This window comes from Oryza glaberrima, chromosome 3 (assembly GCF_000147395.1).
Source record: "Oryza glaberrima chromosome 3, OglaRS2, whole genome shotgun sequence".
Classification (NCBI taxonomy): Eukaryota; Viridiplantae; Streptophyta; class Magnoliopsida; order Poales; family Poaceae; genus Oryza; species Oryza glaberrima.
The window spans coordinates 1,849,279-1,868,667 of record NC_068328.1 but is presented as its reverse complement, the minus strand read 5'-3'; the positions used below and the strand labels follow the sequence as shown (position 1 = coordinate 1,868,667).

Sequence of the window (19,389 nt, the reverse complement as noted above, 5' to 3'; positions counted from 1 at the left end):
TCATCGGCAGAAAAAGCTCTATCATTCATTCCATTAGTCTAATGAAAGGTCTAGATGAGAGGCTGATGTAGAATAGTCCAATTCGAAGAAAAGTCCTTTTGGCTTTTTTACCTAATAGGCTAGTACTGTAATATTACTCTCTCTATTAGACCTTATTTGGATGGGACGTCCCTGTCACATCGGATGTTTGACACAGATTAAAAATATTAAACGTAGACTATTGACAAAACCTATTCTATAACTCTGGACTAATTCGTGAGACGAATCTACTGAGCCTAATTAATCTATGATTATCCTATGTAGTGCTACAGTCAACATGTGCTAATTATAGATTAATTAGGCTTAAAAAATTATCACGTAAATTAGCTCTTATTTATGTAATTAGTTTTGTAAGTTGTCTATGTTTTATACTCAAAATTAGTATCTTGTGATCCTAACATCACCTTAGTATACTGGGCAAAGCTTCTGTACTCCTTACAAAAAAAATCGAAGAAAAGAGGCGAGATGCCGATGCAGAAAAATCCAGCTCATATGGATGCATACGCTGCGTCCCTGCCGGAGTGAACAGTAGCCTCACACAGTGACACAGACACGGCTATACAAGATGACAGCGTCACTGGCAGTCACACACCATGAGAGCCGCATCCCGTGCGTTGCGTAGGCTAGCTCGCCGCAGCAGCACCGGATCACCACCATGTCATCACCAATCTCCCCAAGATTATTCAATTCCTCACTTGGATTATACTACTAATCTCGCCTCCCCCCGCGCGATTAATTTATCGCCATGGCGCCATCAGCGAGCGTTTACTTCTGCCAGATCCGGCGCAGCATCTCTGCTATTCTCCAGCCTCGCGGGAAGGGAGGGGGAGGCCGAAGGGGAGGTGCTCGACATGGAGGCCGGCACGGTGCGGTGCGCGGCGAACTACGCGCCGCTGACGCCGCTCAGCTTCATCGAGCGCGCCGCGGCGGTCTACGGCGACCGCGCCGCGGTGGTGTGCGGGGAGAGGCGGCACACGTGGAGGGAGGCGCGGCGGCGGTGCGTCCGCGTGGCCGCCGCGCTCGCCGCCCGCTTCGGCGTCGCCCGCGGCGATGTGGTGAGTGGAAATTGTACTTACCAACACGAGCTTCCCGTGATTTGATCTGTTCCTGCTTTCTTTTCGTCTTGGCTTATCGTGGCGTGGCGTGTCGTGTCTGCGAGCTTTGATGCGGCCATTAGGCAGTTTAGCTGGTGTTGGGATACAGGGATTTAACTTTAACTTTAGTCCCTATATTTAGTTACTAATTTAGAGTATTAAATATAGACTATTTATAAAACAAATTACATAAATAAAAGCTAATTTGCGAGACAAATTTTTTAAGCCTAATTAATCTATAATTAGAGAATGTTTACTGTAGCATCATATAGGCTAATCATAGATTAATTAGACTCAATAGATTCGTTTCGTGAATTAGTCCAAGATTATGGATGAGTTTTATTAATAATCTATGTTTAATATTTATAATTAGTGTTCAAACATTTAATATGATAGGGCTTTAAAAGTTTTAGTCCCATCCAAACATGGCCTTACTTTAGCCTACGTACCATGCGCACGCTCGTGTTGAAGTCACATGATTGGTACTGACACCGTGACACGGTGACACCGAGTAATCGTGGCAAAATCATGAAACTCGGCGACGCGTAATGTTGCTTGCAATCATTGGTTTCACGGGGACTCCATTGGGAGTTTCTGGAGATGTGTAGATGGATAAGCTTAAGGTCTCGGTCACAAACTCACAATCACAGCCCACTTCATTCCCATCCTTGTCGGTCCATTTGATGATCCAAATAATCTCGGCCTGATTTAACGATTAGCATTTACATCTAACGGGCCAATCTAGTGAAATTCTGTAATGTGCAAGGCCCAATCACCTATATTTTCTCGTGGCCTAGCACCTCCGTAAATAGTGGAGTAATGTCCTTGTTATGTCAAAGCCATAGCGGCATAGCGCGCGCCCTGTACTTTTGAAGCAGGGCGAGAATACTTAAGCTAGAGTCTCTTTTCCTTCTGCCCCTCTCCCCGAAACGACTTGCATATGTTAAGCAAGCTAGCGTTCCTTCTGAGCCAGGATCATAACTTGTTAGGACTGGTTCATTCTGTAGAGACCATCAGCAATTATGTACTTCAGCGCAGTGCCTAAGGCCTAGTACAAGCTTTCTTTTATGAATCTTAGTAGCATCAAGTATTGGTTTGGGCTTGTTTAAAATTTTCATTATGTGGTTCTGGACTCACTGTGTGAGTTTGCTATTTTGTGAACTATGTAATAATTAGTTGTAGCTCGTTTGAGTAAAGGCCGGGATATTTGATTCTATTATCTAAAAAAAATCAAAAAAAGAAATTCTACCGTAGTTAGCCTATTGGGTGTGTTTGGATAATGGAAAATAGGAGGTGGGATTGAGATTGAGAAATGAATGTAGGGTTAGGATTAAATGGAAGAGGAATAATGAATAGTTAGGATTTAAAGATATCTTTTGGTTGGTGGGAATTCATTTCCTAATCCCATTAGCCAAACACCGCAATTAGGTGATGTTTCTCATTTAGGTATAATCCGTGAGAAAAAAATAGCACACCGTGGATGGGTAATAAAAAGGAGGCAAGTGTTCAAGTTCAACTGGTTTTGCATCTTCCTAACGCCGTACGAAGCAAAAGGGGAATTCATCCACACCAAATCCACATTTGATTAAGTGTGGTGATCTGAAAAGGAAAAAAATTCACTTTGACTCCCTTACACCAAATCTAAGGGAGTCCGTATTAAATTCGGCTTACTTAAGGGAGTCAAAGTGGACTTTTTCCATCTGAAAACAAGTCGCCGCTGTTCGTTCACACTGCAGCTTGCCAGGTCGCCCCAATCAAAGCCCACCAGGGCAAGTAAAGCCCCAAAGACAATGCAGGCCCAACCCTGCGGCCGCAATAGCAATCCTGCTCGAGCACGGCCAGCTCTCGTTTAGTACCACCTCGATAACTCGAGGCGATGGAGGCGGGAGCGCTTCCTATATAAGAGGCGGATGGTGCAACGTTCCAACATACTTACCTGGACGGGGTCGACGGCCGATCAAGAAGGGCCGTGGCCTAGATCAATGGCTCACATTGCACTTTGTGAGCGCGTTGGTTTACCATCTCCCCAAGTGGGAGAGTGGACGTCATAATTTGTGGTAGAGGGGGTACGCGTTCGCGCGGCCCCTGTCAATTCCCTTAATTTAAATTTTGGTCCTGTTTTGGTTGGTATTATTATCTTGTTCTCAAATTAATGTTTTCTCCCTCTGTTACCTAACAACCCAGCCACCTCTCAAATTAAAGTTTGGTCCCTCCTGTTACCAATAATGTTACCAAAAATTAAAGTTTGGTCCCTCCTGTTACCAATAGGCTCTATTTCTCAAATTATAGTTTAGTCCATCATCTTTGATTCTTTGTTACGAATTTCTTAAATTAAAGTTTAGTCCCTCTTTGTTACGAATAGACCCTCTACAAAAAAGACGAGAGATGAGTGGCCGATGCCAGATAATTCGGGGCTCCGGGGTCGCATCTCTTCCGCTGATCGCCACTCCGCCAGCCTTGTTGGAACTGGGAAGTTGGGACTTGGGAGGCGGAGTGTGACTGTGTGAGGGAGAGGTGCTGGACATGGATGCCGGCACGGTGCGGTGCGCGGCGAACCACGCGCCGCTGACGCCGATCAGCTTCATCCAGCGCGCCGCGGCCGTCTACGGCGACCGCGCCGCGGTGGTGTGCGGGGAGAGGCGGTACACGTGGAGGGAGGCGCGGGGGCGGTGCGTCCGCTTGGCCGCCGCGCTCGCCGCCCGCTTCGGCTTCGCCCGCGGCGATGTGGTGAGTGGAACACCAATGCTGCTAGCTCTTTTAGCTTATCGTGTGCGCGAGCATTTGCTACTTAGATGTTTCTTCTTTTGAACCAACAAGGTAGGAAGTGGCGGATGCAGCTTAGATCGATGGCCCGAAAGTTTTTGGTAGAAAACTTGTTAAGTATGCTAAACATATAGTTTACGAGTAATATTTCCGCTAATCTTTGCCATGAGCCCATGAATAGTTGAAGCTAGATAACCTCACGTCCTCGCGGATCTTCTCCTATCAGTACTCTTGATATTAATGTTCTCTCTATGCATCAGCATGTAAACAGCTTGATTTTTTTTTTTTGAGAATAAACAGCTTGATTCAGTTAGCGATAAAGCTTCTGCATTGCCGCGTATACTTCTTCAGTTAGTGGGATAATTTTACCTTGCTGCTAATATCCTCGTGCATTGCCGCTATCTATATTTTTGCAACGCCAGTTATAAATCTGAGTCTACAGTCTACTGACACCGAGTAATAGTAGCGAAGTCATGAAAACTCTCGATCATGCGAATGGCCTTCTCTGCAGTTTAGATCTTTCACTTTTATACTTTCAGTATGAACTGCGAAGTAATGTGGCTTCCATGCAAATTATTGGTTATTCGGAGATCCATAGGAATTCTGGAGAAAATGGTAAGGATTTTAGGTCCCACTCACAGTCCACTCCACCTCTTCATGTTCCTTGGTCAGGCCACTCAACGATCGAAAAAATTTCGACCTGATTTAATCATGGGTCAGTCTGAAAACTAGGCCCAGGCGTATGACCCACATTGTCGTGTGTCCCATGTTCAGGTTGCTGTCCTGAGCCCAAACGTGCCGGCTATGTACGAGCTGCACTTCGCCGTGCCGATGGCCGGCGCGGTCCTGTGCACGTTCAACACGCGGCACGACGCGGCCATGATCTCCACCCTCCTCAGCCACTCCGGCGCCAAGGTGTTCTTCGTCGAGTCGCACCTCCTCGACGTTGGGAGAGCCGCTCTGAGGCGCCTCGCCGGCTCAACCAGCGCCGCGAGCCTTCCGGTTCTCCTAACCATCTCCGACGACGGCGCCGGCGCCCGCGACTCGGGCTGCGTGGACTACGAGGATCTCGTCAGGGACGCGCCGTCGGAGTTTGACATCCGGTGGCCGGTGGACGAGATGGACCCGATCACGGTCAACTACACCTCCGGCACGACGTCGCGGCCCAAGGGCGTGGTGTACAACCACCGCGGCGCCTACCTCAACACCATCGCGACGGTCCTCGCGTACGACATCACCGCCATGCCGACGTACCTGTGGACTGTGCCCATGTTCCACTGCAACGGCTGGAACCTGCCGTGGGGCGTCGCCATGCAGGGCGGCACCAACATCTGCCTCCGCCACTTCACGGCGAAGGTCATCTTCGACAGCATCGCGCGGCACGGGGTGACGCACATGGGCGGCGCGCCGACGGTGCTCAACATGATCGCCAACGCGCCGGCCGCGGACAGGAGGGCTCTGCCGGGGCCCGTGCGCGTCATGACGGGCGGCGCGGCGCCGCCGCCCCGCGTCTTGCTCGCCGTGGAGGAGCTCGGCTTCGTGCTGTACCACATCTACGGCCTCACCGAGACGTACGGCCCCGCCACCGTCTGCACGTGGATGCCGGAGTGGGACGCGTTGCCGGCGGAGGAGCGCGCGCGGCTGAAGGCGCGGCAGGGGTTCCATCACATCGCGGTGCAGGACGTCGCCGTCAAGAACTCGGCCACGATGGAGAACGTGCCGTACGACGGGCAGACGGTGGGCGAGGTGATGTTCCGGGGGAACACGGTGATGAGCGGGTACTACAAGGACATCGGCGCGACGAAGGAATCCATGGCCGGCGGGTGGCTGCACAGCGGGGACCTCGCCGTGCGCCACCCTGACGGGTACATCCAGCTCAAGGACCGGGCCAAGGACATCATCATATCGGGCGGCGAGAACATCAGCTCGATCGAGGTGGAGTCGGTGATCTTCAGCCACCCGGCGGTGCTGGAGGCGGCGGTGGTGGCGAGGCCGGACGATTACTGGGGGGAGACGCCGTGCGCGTTCGTCAAGCTCAAGGATGGCGCCAACGCCACGGAAGGCGAGATCATAAGCTTTTGCCGGGAGAGGCTGCCGCATTACATGGCGCCGAAGACGGTGGTGTTCGATGATTTGCCCAAGACGTCGACGGGGAAGACGCAGAAGTTCGTGCTCCGGGAGAAGGCCCGGGCCATGGGCAGTCTCACCAAGTCTGCCAATAGTAAACTGTAATATCATTTCTGTTGTTGGACATTGGATGGGATGCCGTAGTATGCAGAGTTCCAAAGATTATTAGCTGATTCGAGGGGTTTTGCCCATTTTTGTCATTACCACTCGAAAACCTGTGAATTTTGAACAAAATTTACCGAACGTCTGAGTTTAAGTTTGGATTTATTTTTTAAAAAAATGATTAATTTATCGAGTGGTTTTTCAATTTATACTATGTCAGCTGGCAGGTTGCCACCAATCCCTGTGGCAAAATTTGATGTTGGCCAAATGACTTATTTATCTTAGTGGCTTCACCAAAATTGTGCCCATCATGTGGCTCCTATTAATTTTACTTTCAGTAAATTGCATATTGGAGCTGGTATTTTTACCTAAGATTCACCATGAACCACCCTATCCTTGATCTTTTCACTTTAAACGAGATATATTTACCAATACTATGTATTTTGAACTAGTGGCGCCAGGGGCGGAGCTAGAACGAAATGGAGAGGGGTGCCACTCACTTTTTTTACTCTACTTTATACTTATATAAGTGTCTAAGTTTGAATTGAGAGGGGTGCACAAATGGTGAAAATAAATGAACTATAGCTAAAAAGTTTTCTTGACCAGGTTCCTGGGCACCCCCCTCTCCTACCTAGCTCCGCCCCTGAGTGGCGCACTACTCCCTCTGTCCCAAAATAAGTGCAGTTTTTATCCGGTTCATGTCCAACGTTTAAACGTTCGTCTTATTTGAAAATTTTTTATGACGGACGGCCAAACGTTGGACACGGATCCACGGCTGCACTTATTTTGGGATGGAGTTAGTACCAATTAGTGAGAATAGAGGCAATAATGAAAGCAAACTCCATGGAGAGGGTGTCGGCAATCTCTTCCTCTTCCACACCTCGCAAGCTTTTACTTCGACGCCTCTCTTAGAGCATCACCAACAGTTCCCTTATTTCACCCCCAATCCTATTTTTTTAGATTTTGGTGAAAAAAAAGTCTCCAATAGATGTCCTATCCGGATCCTTTTTTTTTGGAAACCCTCTCCCTGCATCTTTCACTCTCTTCATTCGAGGGAGAGAGATGGTGCGTCTGCCGTCCCCAATCTCTCATTCGCGCCAGATTTTTCTCAGTGAGGAGCGCGGGCGCACGTGAGTGGGAGGAAAACGGAATCTGATGTTAGTTTAACAAAAGGATCCTTTTTAATTTTTGGAATAAAATTTAGATTTCTCTTGGAGATATCAGTTTTTTCGCTACCTATTTTTAGTTTAGAAAACCCAAAAATAAATTTTTGGGAAAGATTATACGTATCTCTTGGTGATGCTCTTATCGCCCCAAACCCACAAAGGCCTTGGATTGAGCTTTGGGGATTGAGCTTTGGGGCACGAAGAGTAGGAGATAAGATAAGGATAGAAGGTAACCTTGGAGCCACGAATTGAAGAAGGAGCTTTAGGAAAAGAGCATGTGAAAAATGAAGGCCTTGGATTGAGCTTTGGGGCAAGAAGAGTAGGAGATAAGATAAGGGTAGAAAGTAACCTTGGAGCCATGAATTGAAGATGGAGCTTAGGAAAAGAGCATGTGAAAAATGAAGAAGTAGAAGATAGGAGAAGTGAGAAACGAGCGCAGCTTCGTATCAGTGCACATCGAATTCAAATCGCTCGATGATATCTAGGAGGGGATCCAAAAGGTATGTAAAGGGAGCGAGACGAAGACAATAGTGACGGACAATTCAACGACCATTCCATTATCCTGTAGTAATAGCATTCATCAGTTGAAAAGGCCGACATTAACGTACATAACGCTGACACAATTCTGCATTTCTAGCTTGCTCTGAATAGTTGAATATTGTCCCTCTGTCTCGATCAAATGCTCTTGGCATTTTTCCATTGCGCCAACTGGAAGTGCTTTCGAAAAATAATTCCACTAGCATGATACTCATTGAGTGACCCGTGATGTACTACGTATTCTCAGCGTCTCACACCTCCTGCGTTTCGTCTTTAATCTAACCGGAGTGCACACATCAAGTATGCAATTAATTAGTGCACGCGAAAGAAGACTGACTCAGCTGGAGAACAACGTTTTGGTTTAGTGTTGGTCATCCGTTTAATTATCCTCCAACTCACTTTGGACAAATCGGATTGCATTAGTTGCAATTGGTTCTTCTTCAGAGAGACTAATTAGTGTGACAAATCGATCCCGATTGCTGGTACACGAGCTGCCATGGAAGGCTGTATGCTGAGCGATGCAAACTACGCGCCGCTCACCCCGGTGAGCTTCTTGGAGCGCGCCGCCGTCGTGTACGGTGACCGCACGGCCGTCGTCTCTGGCGGCAGGGAGTACTCGTGGCGCGAGACGCGGGAACGGTGCCTCGCTGGGGCGTCCGTGCTCGCGCGCCTCGGCGTCGGCCGCCGGGACGTGGTAAGTGATCGACCAGAGCTTGATGCCTCGATGAGCTTTGTACTTGGTGCCAATTCAGCTCTCAACAAGACATGGGTTAATTGCTGGTCAGGTCGCCGTCATCGCAGCGAACATTCCGGCGATGTACGAGCTGCACTTCAGCGTGCCGATGGCCGGCGGCGTGCTCTGCACGCTGAACACCCGGCACGACGCGGCCATGGTGTCCGTCCTTCTCAGACATTCGGAGGCCAAGGTTTTCCTCGTCGAATCGCAGTTCCTCGCCGTCGCCCACGACGCCCTGAGGCTGCTCGCCGATGCTAAAGCCAAATTTCCTCTTGTCATCGCGATCTCCGACACCGGCGACAGCAGCAGCAGCGACGGTGGCGGGCTAGAGTACGAGGCGCTTCTGAGGGACGCGCCGCGGGGCTTCGAGATCAGGTGGCCGGCCGACGAGCGCGACCCGATATCGCTCAACTACACGTCGGGGACGACGTCGAGGCCGAAGGGCGTCATCTACAGCCACCGCGGCGCGTACCTGAACTCGCTGGCCGCGCTGCTCTGCAACGACATGACGTCCATGCCGGTGTACCTCTGGACCGTGCCCATGTTCCACTGCAACGGGTGGTGCATGGCGTGGGCCACGGCGGCGCAGGGCGGGACGAACATCTGCGTCAGGAACGTCGTGCCCAAGGTCATCTTCGAGCAGATCGTGCGCCACGGCGTGACCAACATGGGCGGGGCGCCCACGGTGCTCAACATGATCGTGAACGCGCCGGCGTCGGAGCGGAGGCCGCTGCCGAGGAGGGTGCTCATCTCAACGGGCGGCGCGCCGCCGCCTCCGCAGGTGCTGGCCAAGATGGAGGAGCTCGGTTTCAACGTCCAGCACGGGTACGGCCTCACCGAGACGTACGGGCCGGCGACGCGGTGCGTGTGGAGACCCGAGTGGGACGCGCTGCCGCTCGCCGAGCGCGCGCGGATCAAGGCGCTCCAGGGGGTGCAGCACCAGATGTTGCAGGACGTCGACATCAAGGACCCGGTGACCATGGCGAGCGTGCCGTCCGACGGGCGCGCCGTCGGCGAGGTCATGCTCCGCGGCAACACGGTCATGAGCGGGTACTACAAGGACGCGGCGGCCACGGAGGAGGCCATGCGCGGCGGGTGGCTGCGCACGGGCGACCTCGGCGTGCGCCACCCTGACGGGTATATCCAGCTCAAGGATCGCGCCAAGGACATCATCATATCGGGCGGCGAGAACATCAGCTCGATCGAGGTGGAGTCGGTGCTGTTCGGCCACCACGCGGTGCTCGACGTGGCGGTGGTGGCGAGGCCGGACGACCACTGGGGCGAGACGGCGTGCGCGTTCGTCACGCTGAAGGACGGGGCAAGCGCGACGGCGCACGAGATCATCGCGTTCTGCCGTGCGCGGCTGCCGCGTTACATGGCGCCGAGGACGGTGGTGTTCGGCGACCTGCCCAAGACGTCGACGGGGAAGACGCAGAAGTTCTTGCTCCGGGAGAAGGCCAGGGCCATGGGAAGCCTGCCTATGCAAAGCAAATCCAAGTTGTAGTCTTGTACTATTGTACTAGCTGCGATTGGTTTTGCTGCCAAGATGACAGCGCCCTGCACGACTACTCCGATATTTTCTGATGATACAGTATTTGGGAAGACCAACACGGATGTTGCATAAATTCCGTGTTAAAACTGAGTCAAGTGCAGCATCATGTAGGATGCACTTAAAAGTAATCATAAAAAAGAATATACCCTCTTATTCGGGGAAAATGAGGAATATTCCCTCACCGTTTTTAAACACACCCTCCTCCACTTATATATGAGTTGGTTAATTCATTTTAGTGAACTATCCAACGTCATATATAAATGAAAGGAGTGAATGCATGACATGGACTTTTGAAAATGATATTGAACCATTCAACTTATTTAGAAACTTAATGCAAATATGTAAAATATGTCATGCTTAAAGTATCTTCAATACTAAAAACAAGTCGCAACAAAAATAATGATATCAGAAAGAAACTAGTACTAGTTTCGAGCATTTGCCTGAGACTTGCTAAGATCAATTTTGCTTTATGCAAGGCTTGAAGTGTAGATGGAAGATTGGAAGGTGGGAAGTCCATTCATACTTCCGCATGGTACATTATATATCCATCCAGAACATGTAACGCCTATAACAAAAACATGTGGGATCTTTTTATTTCGAATAATCCTATCTAATGAATATTCCTTTTCAGATGCAGATCGAATACAATACATCGACGTTTTATTCAAGCAGCCGTACAAGTGCCACTCATCCTCTAAAGAACAGAGTCAAAACTCAAATTTCAAAGCTGGATAAACCAGTCATCAAAATCTAAGTTACGACAACAATCATATATCGTATACAACAATCATAGATCGTAGAGAACTCTTTGAAATGTACCATCTAGAGTTGCAGTAGTCTCCAACATCAAAGGAAACAGATAATGATCAACACCATGTGGAAGGAGATAACAGACATGCTCCACATGGACCTAGCGAACTGCGACCTCCCAGATCCTCCTTCTGCAAAATCAACTATTAGAAACCTGCCGTTTCTTTAACTCAAACAAACTCAGAGACTCTGAGTTTGTACAGGTTTGCGGGCTCAACTTACTCTGGCAGGCTGTTGTCTGATTAGTTGCAAGGCTGGTTTGTATGATGAGCGATGAACTGTTGGAGTAACCACTGTAGGCGCACGTTGTTGATCCGCAACCGGTGCCGTTCGTCTCACCAAGCTTCAGCGTTCCATTGCACAGTGGCACTGACGGGCATCCCTTGTTCTGTACTGCAGTGCAGTTTAGCCTGGTTGACACAGTGAAAAGAAATGTAAATTCTTTGGTTACTGCTTGATCAGAAACAACTTAGAAGGAGATGGAAATAATAGGGGAGCATACTGGTAGGTAGTTGAACTGCAGCTGCAGCGGATGCAGTTTCCTGCGGTGAATCCATAGGTGCCATCCGGGAGGAGCATCAGATTGTGATCAGCTGAGGTATCGCTGATTGATGAACGGCACACTGAGGACACCAGTTTTCCAGAAGTTAGTACTAGGTCTAGGAACTCGTTTCATATGACATTCTTACCGAAGAAAGTGAATAGTAGTAAACATCAAGATCCATCTAAGATAGTACTATAATAGTATATTTTGAAACCTTGTGAGTAGCGAGGGTCAACTTTGTGGATTGGTATTGGTAGTTTATTCCGTAATTTTAAACCACAAAGTCAGATAGTTTGTCCGGTGATAGCAACGGCTAGCTGATTATACAAGTCCAAAGAGTGCAGGAATTCAAGCTCTAAAGCTTAAATTCCTCAACATTGCGATGGAATTTTGTGGCTTTCTACTCATGTGCTAGTGGAGCTATGTGTAATGTTATCTCAATCTCTCAACGATCGAAGCATGTGCAGCTAGCTATCTTTTCTTGAGAGCAACTTTCCGAGTCACGACCAGATATTTTGATTCTGATAAACTCCATCATGCAAGGGGACCATAGCCTAAGTTCATTGCAAATACCACTGAATCCGAGCAATATATTATCAGCATATTGCAAATAATTTACCATACCTAACCTAAGTTTAATATGCAAACTAACAGAACAACACAGCTAATCTTCAGTCTCCCCAGTCAACCATGTAGAGGTAGTAATACGAGTAAGGCCGTGTTTAGTTCGTGTGCCAAAATTTTTTTAAGTATACGGACACACATTTGAAGTATTAAACGTAGACTAATAACAAAACAAAGTATAGATTCCGTATATAAACTGCGAGACGAATTTATTAAACCTAATTAATCCGTCATTAGCAAATGTTTATTGTAGCATCAGATTGTCAAATCATGGCGTAATTAGACTCAAAAGATTCGTCTCGCAATTTACATGCAAACTGTGTAATTGGTTTTTTTTCGTCCATATTTAATGCTTCATGCATATATCCAAACATTTGATGTGATGGAATTTTTAAAAGTTTGAAGTGAACTAAACACCTGCCTAACTAATTCAGGTTTCTTCTCTTGTAGTACTAGTAAGACTAGTCTACTGAGAAAATTCACTGTTAAACAAAAAACTTCTGAGCTCGATCACAAGATTGCAAGAACCATACTAAACAGTAACAGCAAGGCACGTACCAGGCAGCGGGACATCTAGAATCTGTCCCATCTGCAATTTCGTGGGGTCGTCGATCTTATTTCTGGTGAGAAGCGTGGACTCCGTCACCCCGTACTTGGCAGCGATCGCCGACGTGTTCTCCCCTTTGCCGACGCTGTAGGCGAGGTGCATCACGTTAGAGCCTTCCTCCTTGTCGCAGCTGCAGGGCAGCGGAATCCACAGCGTCTGGCTGACATTTATCTTGTCGGGGTCGGGGATGTTGTTCGCGGCGGCGATCTCCTGGTAGGTGACGAAGGCGTTGAACACGTTGCGCGCGATGGCGTCGAGCCCGTCCTGCGGCTGCACGACGTAGATGGGGAGGCGGTCCGACTGGCCGACGTCGCCGTTGCAGCGGCAGCGGAAGGGGATTTTGACGGTGGAATTGGCGGCGACGGGGGCGGAGGAAAGCGTGCCGTCGGGGAGGCCGTTGGCGCCGAGGAGGTCGGGGAGGGTGGTGGTGTTGAAGCGGGCGACGAGGTCGCCGTAGGTGGTGGCGTTGGGGGAGGTGTAGAGGATGGCGGACTTGCAGGTGGTGCCCGAAGCCACCGCGCAGGTGAAGTTGGCGGCGGAGGCGGGGGCGGCGAGGAGGACGAGGAGGAGGAGGGCAGCGGCCGCCGGCGTGGCCAGGGCGGCGGTGAGCGACGCCATGGTGGGGAAAGCTCTCCTCGAGAGGTGGGAATGAGAGGCTTGGTGTTTGTTTGACTGTCGTGTTGACACTGGAGCAGGAGGAGTATGCCTCGATGCTAGTGCTCGTGGCGACTTAAATGGTTGCAGCGTGGGCCTTTCCCTATCCTTTGGTTTGATTGCATCAAAGTAGAAAATGGTGAACTTGTGTGGAATTGATTGGTTTGAGTCAGACTTGGAGAACAAAAAATCACTGAAATTTCAAAATTACCGATGGAAATTTGACTACAAACGTTAGCCATGCATGCAGCTTAGCGTCTTCAAGGGGAGCTTGACTACGCTAAGACTTTGGCAACCCAAGTCAGGCTAATTAAATTGCACAAGAGGCCAATCTGGACTTCAAAGTCACAAATGTGAACGAGTAGCCTCGTCCACGGCAGCACACTTGGATACAAGCAGGACAGACAGGCCGGAGCTGGATGCGAGGAAAATGGAAACAGCAGGGCGAAGTTGACGTCTCTTCGCCACACAAACCAACAGCCAAACAGAGGTGTCCACATCGCAAGGCAATGCTAAAAAACGCGTGGATATCATTGAGAGCTTTCTCCTCCGTTATTTATACGGAGCTTTTATGCAAAAACGCACATGGATAAGCATAGAGACAATATGATCGCGAGCCACTGATTATTTCGCCTAATTGATCAAACAGCAGTCCGGAACGATAAAACGCTAAGCCGCGGAAGGAAAACATGCTACGAAAGAATGAATGAACCAATGAACGCAATACTGCGGTTGATCCCCTTTCTACAAAGAATGTTCCCCTTACAGGCAAAATTGGAAACCTATGCAGAAAAGCTTCTCTTTTGTACTGGCACAGGTATGACTCATTCCAGAGGCGGAGGAGGAATGCCTGGTGGATCATCCGAAGGTGGAGCTGGAGATGAAGCGCTGAAGTCAATAGTTGGGTACACTCCTGGTGGCCTTTCGACAGGTTGTATCGACAGAAGTTGTGTTGAGTCTCCAACGACATCAGCCCATCCGTAATGAGGCTCCGCCCTAATTGACAATGCACAGATCAACGCCAAATTGTAAATCTGAAAATACTCCGAAGATGTCTGGAAGAACCAAACAAGACATAATCTTACTCGTAGTACGTCTCCTCATCAACTACCAAATCCCACCTCTCGCCAGTTGTGCTCTTGCCGTATTTATGAACTTTTCTGAAATACAAGAGAACAACAGTATCTAAGAAAGCTACTACTGTAATGCCAGGTAGTATCGTTGCAAGAAGAACCATTGCAGAATGACATATAGTGTATTAGAAAAGGACAAGCCCATGTGGTTTCAATTCATTTATTAATGTCAAGTGTCAGTCAAACCAAATGCGAGACCAGCGTCATGATGGAACATACCCATTACCAAAATGCTCTTCTCCCCAAGTTCTTGACCATCCTGAAAGTATCAAATCAGATAAGTGGATGGCAATTGGAAATCAGATAAGTCATAAGTCACACTACGAGCGGTGCACACATTTAACAATGCAATAAACAGGATCTAACTTCTAAACCTGAGTATGCAGACAGTAGATACAGCTCATATATAAAAGAAACATGTTAAAATATCCAGCATAGCTTCCAATAGATTGCACCAGTGTGAATTTCGGCCAATGCAGCAGGCAAACTTTTTCTATGCATCAAAGGTCCAAAGGTGCTTAGCATTTATGCCTAATACCAGCATCCAAAGAGAACAAAGCCCATCATCAAGGTGGATACTGTGCATATATATAAATGACGATGAAACTTACGATCTCCACCAGGGGATACATGCCATGTCTCCCCTTGTCGAGAACCAATTCCAGCAAAGAATTTCTCTTCCCATTTGTCCCCCCATTTGGTGCCTAAGTCTGTCTCTGCCCACTTATCTGTCCTGTAATACAAATGAATTGCAGTGGTTACCAATTAACATACATCGGATGTTCCAATCATGATTGAACAGGCAAATAAATTAAAAGTATAAAGAACTTGTGCCTCAAATATGATGCACAATGTAAATGCACAACCTAGACTACAGATTTAGGCCACAATGCGCGCAGCATAAGAAACATGTAATACAATGTAAAGTGTATGGTATAGTGCTTGAAGATAAACTAAAGTACAGTATAACAATAGTCTGCAAAATAGCACTATATATATAGGCTCACCATTTCAATACAAAACCCCGGCCATCATAATGTTCACCCCACCTCTCCCACCAGGATTGTTCATTTAATCTTCCGTACTTATGAGCACCTTTTTCTGTCCAGCCTTTGGCATCATATTTCTCCCACCTAGGAAAGAAACATGAACACCTCAACAGTTCAAGCAAATATTTTGCAGAACAATTGCAACCAAACCTAAACGAAAGCCTGAGATAACTCTCACCATTTTTCATACCACCCAGCATTTTCTGCTCCTGATTTCGCTTGCTTTTCAGCGCTCCTCTCTATTCTTGCAAGATTGCTGTTTGCACAATGTAAATCATGTTATGATCTACAGTTTACAATGTTGTGCTAGATGGTCATTTATTAACTAATCTATACTTTCTATATAGTTGGTACCCACTAAAGCTAAAGCTAAACATGCAAGCATGCCACATCATCATCCACTAGCCATTACTATTCTAACCCATTTAAAATCCCATGCAAGCATGCCACATTTTCACTCACTAGCAATTACTATTCTAGCCTATTTTAAATCCCATGCAAGCATGACATATCATCTATAATATTATATTATAGAGATCAACAAGTATGTACCAAATCATCTTCCTCATATTATTTTTTAAACATTTCAACTTTCATCATTTCGACAATATTTAACATATACTCATTCGTGAATCCCGCAGCAAAGCGCGGGGTATCACCTAGTTTGCTTTAATTTCCCTATCTTAAAGAGAATTCAGGACCTTTACTCAAAAGTACAGATCATTATGATCATAACACTAAGCCAGAAATATATCATGTGCCCAGTATGTTTAGAAATTAGAACTACTCTCTGAACAGGATAATTTATGAATCAGCACTGTGATTTTCACTGGATATTCGTGTCAAATATCCCAATCCACAGGAGAGCTTATGCTGTTTTGGTTCTAGACAGTTATTGTTCAAACTAAATTGAACAATCCTAAAGCAGTTGAGCCCACAGAACAAGTTTCCATCAAACAAAGGTACTAGAACCCAATGGATGGGCCATAAGAGGAATAAGAAAATAATGCATGCTAATCGATAATTGGTGCACATATGATGTGTCCAAAAGTCCAAGTTGAAGTGTATAGCCATGTCTGGTAATAACAGTCAATAATGTGCTAAATTTCAAATATAAGTAAATAGAGCATGGATATATGGTCAAACAAAATTGTTCCAAACAGACAACAAGAAATTGCAAGCGCCAAGTGCTTAACACAATCAAAGTTCTTTGTTCACAGAAGTATAACCAAGGGGTCAACAATTGTCCTCCCCCCCCCCCCCCCCCTCCTCCCCAAACAATTGTTTTCTTCAGCAGGCAGAAACAAAGAACAGTAAACTTATTTTTGGTGACAAAATTAGTTAAAATTCAGTGGAGATTATGTATTTTTGTATTATTTAAGCAAGGAGCTAGTATCATTAAAAAAATGAATTTGCATGCTAATAATTTACCTCCATTCATCTTGGTAAAGAACTTCTTTCCATTTCTCCCACCAAGAATCACCTTCACCATTCTTTCCAGACTTCTCCGCACCTAATGTGAGAGATTTGTAATGAAAAGTCAACGACGGCTGATCAGATATGCAAAAGGAAAAGGGCACACATAAATAAGAAAATTAACTGAATTCTTAGGAAATTTAACAACAAATTACAAAGACCATTTGCTACCAGAGCCTTCATTATAAAGATATGTTCATACCTAACTCCTTATATCCGGTCCAATCACTTTTCTCCCACCACTGCCACATAATAAATTATTGAGATCTGTTAGAAAAAATCTTTTTAACAACTCAAGAATTCTGTCCAGCATTGATTAATGTGCCAAAAGAGTTAGCTATGGCCTATGAAATCCTGGGAGATTATAATTCCAAATCCCTATTCTCAGTCAAGTAAGAAAGTGCAAGTTGGAGCTATTGCAGAGTGCGCTATAGCTATTGGAACAAGCACGAAGCAACTTGCAGGATGGCAGACATATCTTCGATTCTAACTAGTGCCACAAGCATCAACAACAGCTCATTAGCATCAGAAGTTACATAAAGAAGTCATTGGAATATAATGGCTACATCCCAGAAATCTTTTCTAGATCCTTCTCATACGAAAATGTGGTGTTTGCACAAAACTGAGATGGTAACTCTTAACTCAGGTGCATCATACAAAGGTATACAACTTGATAAATTTGTACTAGAATATTATCAGTTAAGGGTAAAACAACAAGAACATACCGTCTCTTTCCATTCAGTGGTACCATCATGACTCTGTCCTCCCATCCTAGCCCAGCGACACCTGTACCCATTATCACCACGATCGTCTCCACTCTCCCTGTACCAGGTGCTTCCATCTTCATTTGTCCCAGACTCCTTGACTGCTTCATCCAGAAGGTTGATTCCCCATTCCTTCTCACTAGCAATACCAGTGTCTATAAGGCAGGTGGCAAAGAAAACAAATGCATTTCCTTAGCAAAGCTGAAAAATACACTTGGAACTGCGGGTCGGGTGTTTCCTTTTGGAGTACACTATGTCTATCACAAAATTTGGAAGTATCAGCAAGGAACCCACCTCTCTTCGGCGGAGTATCACGGGATTGAGGAGCTGGCCCTCTTGGCGTGCACCGTGGATAGAAATTCTGTTGTTTCCACTGCCTCCTAGAACTATACTAGTGAAAACAAAGTCTACCATCAAAATTCATTCTCTGAACAAAGAGCATTCGTGCAACAGCAGAAAGGTACGGTTTATTCCACTACATAAAGCGTGTGTCAAAAGCATTGGCACATTAACTTGTCACTACGCAATTCAGCATAAAGCAAAAAACAATCCATATGTTGGAATGATTAGACAACATGTTACTGTAAGTGGCAAATGCGAGGCCTGACTGGATAAGACAGAAAAATGGGCCATGTTCAGTGACGAGCCGCCGTGCACGTACCGAGGAGAAGGGAAGGGGAGTGACGGCATTGCGGTGAGGCTGGCGCGACGCCTGCCCCGGGCGGCAGCGGCGGGCTTGTTCCCGTCGATGCGCCACTCCTCGGTGCGCTCCGGCGCGGCCGCCGCGGCCTTGGAGAGGCGCCTCCGCGGCTCCTGCTGCGCGCGGCAGCAGCATCGGATCGCGCGGCGTCGCGGGGCGGGGCACGGCCAGTGCGCCGCCCCCCTCGCGGTCAGATCGAACGGCCGCGCCACGAGCCCCCTGGAGCACGCGGCCATCTTCTCATGCCACGGCGAGGGCTTCAGGAGCGGCGGCGGCGGCGGCGGACTGGCTCAGTGGCGGCGGTGGTGGGAGCCCGGAGGCGAGGGGGAGGGTTTTAAAGGGGCGGTGGCGAAGAGGGAAACCGCGGGCATCATCCGAACCAGCGAGAGAGCGATTGATTGCGAATCAGCTCGCGGAAATGAGGAGACATAAATGAGCAAGCCTTTTTTTTCGGGGCTTTTATTTGGATTTGTTTAGGGGTGGGAGATCTTTGCAGGTGGGGGAGAGGAGTGGCGATGAGGAGGAGGAAGGAGAAGAACATGGGGCTTGGGAAGAAGACGAAGGATGCTGGTGGGTCCCGCTTGTCGGTGGGAGTCAAGATTGGCAGTAATCAGGAGGGGACCCCCCGATGTGGGCCCACCGCAAGGATGCCACCGTGTGCTAAGCTTGTGGTGATCGGTACGCAGGGAGCCGCACGGTCGGCCCGGCCCAACAAGTTGGCCAGCCTCTCTCCCCTACTCTTCTGGAAACTAATGAAAAAAAGCATTTTATTTTGTTTGTGATAATTCACACACTTTATCTGAAAATGCAGTTTAAAATCGGTAGTGGAATCCCAAGACGTGAGCTCAAATTGTTTTGGCACTCCTACTAGAAGACCCCGTCCCATGTCTTGTGCTGCTTGTGTCTCACGCA

General features: G+C 47.7%; 3 protein-coding genes and 1 non-coding gene across 6 annotated transcripts; 3 read left to right on the top strand and 1 right to left on the bottom strand.

Moving 5' to 3' along the window:
- The first annotated feature begins 367 nt into the window (after window positions 1-367).
- Window positions 368-6,226, top strand: LOC127766620 (butanoate--CoA ligase AAE1-like). 3 transcript variants are annotated; one of them, XM_052291719.1, is made up of 3 exons: window positions 1,033-1,094; window positions 3,496-3,860; window positions 4,671-6,226. In XM_052291719.1, exons 2-3 carry the CDS (start codon window positions 3,657-3,659, stop codon window positions 6,126-6,128), a joined length of 1,662 nt encoding a protein of 553 aa, XP_052147679.1. In that variant the 5' UTR covers window positions 1,033-1,094; window positions 3,496-3,656; the 3' UTR covers window positions 6,129-6,226. The 3 variants fall into 3 exon arrangements, with proteins under 3 accessions (XP_052147677.1, XP_052147678.1, XP_052147679.1); XM_052291717.1 differs by lacking the exon at window positions 3,496-3,860 and having other exon boundaries at window positions 368-1,094; XM_052291718.1 differs by having other exon boundaries at window positions 1,015-3,860.
- On the top strand, window positions 3,062-3,221 carry LOC127769088 (U1 spliceosomal RNA). The gene has a single exon (XR_008016658.1). It is a non-coding gene; the product is annotated as a U1 spliceosomal RNA (small nuclear RNA).
- A 1,896-nt stretch (window positions 6,227-8,122) lies between the features above and the next one.
- LOC127766621 (butanoate--CoA ligase AAE1-like) lies at window positions 8,123-10,172 on the top strand. The gene is made up of 2 exons (XM_052291720.1): window positions 8,123-8,522; window positions 8,614-10,172. Exons 1-2 carry the CDS (start codon window positions 8,325-8,327, stop codon window positions 10,066-10,068), a joined length of 1,653 nt encoding a protein of 550 aa, XP_052147680.1. The 5' UTR covers window positions 8,123-8,324; the 3' UTR covers window positions 10,069-10,172.
- Window positions 10,173-10,682: 510 nt separating this feature from the next.
- Window positions 10,683-19,020, bottom strand: LOC127766624 (uncharacterized). Its single transcript, XM_052291722.1, has 15 exons — window positions 18,439-19,020; window positions 18,072-18,163; window positions 17,739-17,932; window positions 17,216-17,255; window positions 16,969-17,050; window positions 15,716-15,793; window positions 15,496-15,621; window positions 15,100-15,221; window positions 14,708-14,747; window positions 14,441-14,515; window positions 14,255-14,351; window positions 12,653-13,229; window positions 11,429-11,549; window positions 11,149-11,336; window positions 10,683-11,057 (listed from the first exon to the last, which is right to left on the bottom strand). Exons 1-15 carry the CDS (start codon window positions 18,711-18,713, stop codon window positions 10,963-10,965), a joined length of 2,202 nt encoding a protein of 733 aa, XP_052147682.1. The 5' UTR covers window positions 18,714-19,020; the 3' UTR covers window positions 10,683-10,962.
- Between the last annotated feature and the right edge of the window lie 369 nt (window positions 19,021-19,389).

Excerpts from the sequence above, each read along its gene's own strand:
- LOC127766620 (XM_052291717.1), top strand. The coding sequence starts at position 633 with ATGAGAGCCGCATCCCGTGCGTTGCGTAGGCTAGCTCGCCGCAGCAGC. Across the intron at positions 1,095-4,670 it reads GCGTCGCCCGCGGCGATGTG|GTTGCTGTCCTGAGCCCAAA; the intron begins GTGAGTGGAAAT and ends TCCCATGTTCAG.
- LOC127766621 (XM_052291720.1), top strand. The coding sequence starts at position 8,325 with ATGGAAGGCTGTATGCTGAGCGATGCAAACTACGCGCCGCTCACCCCG. Across the intron at positions 8,523-8,613 it reads GCGTCGGCCGCCGGGACGTG|GTCGCCGTCATCGCAGCGAA; the intron begins GTAAGTGATCGA and ends ATTGCTGGTCAG.
- LOC127766624 (XM_052291722.1), bottom strand. The coding sequence starts at position 18,713 with ATGGCCGCGTGCTCCAGGGGGCTCGTGGCGCGGCCGTTCGATCTGACC. Across the intron at positions 17,256-17,738 it reads CCACTGAATGGAAAGAGACG|TGGTGGGAGAAAAGTGATTG; the intron begins GTATGTTCTTGT and ends ATTATGTGGCAG. Across the intron at positions 11,550-12,652 it reads TCTAGATGTCCCGCTGCCTG|TGTGCCGTTCATCAATCAGC; the intron begins GTACGTGCCTTG and ends TGGTGTCCTCAG.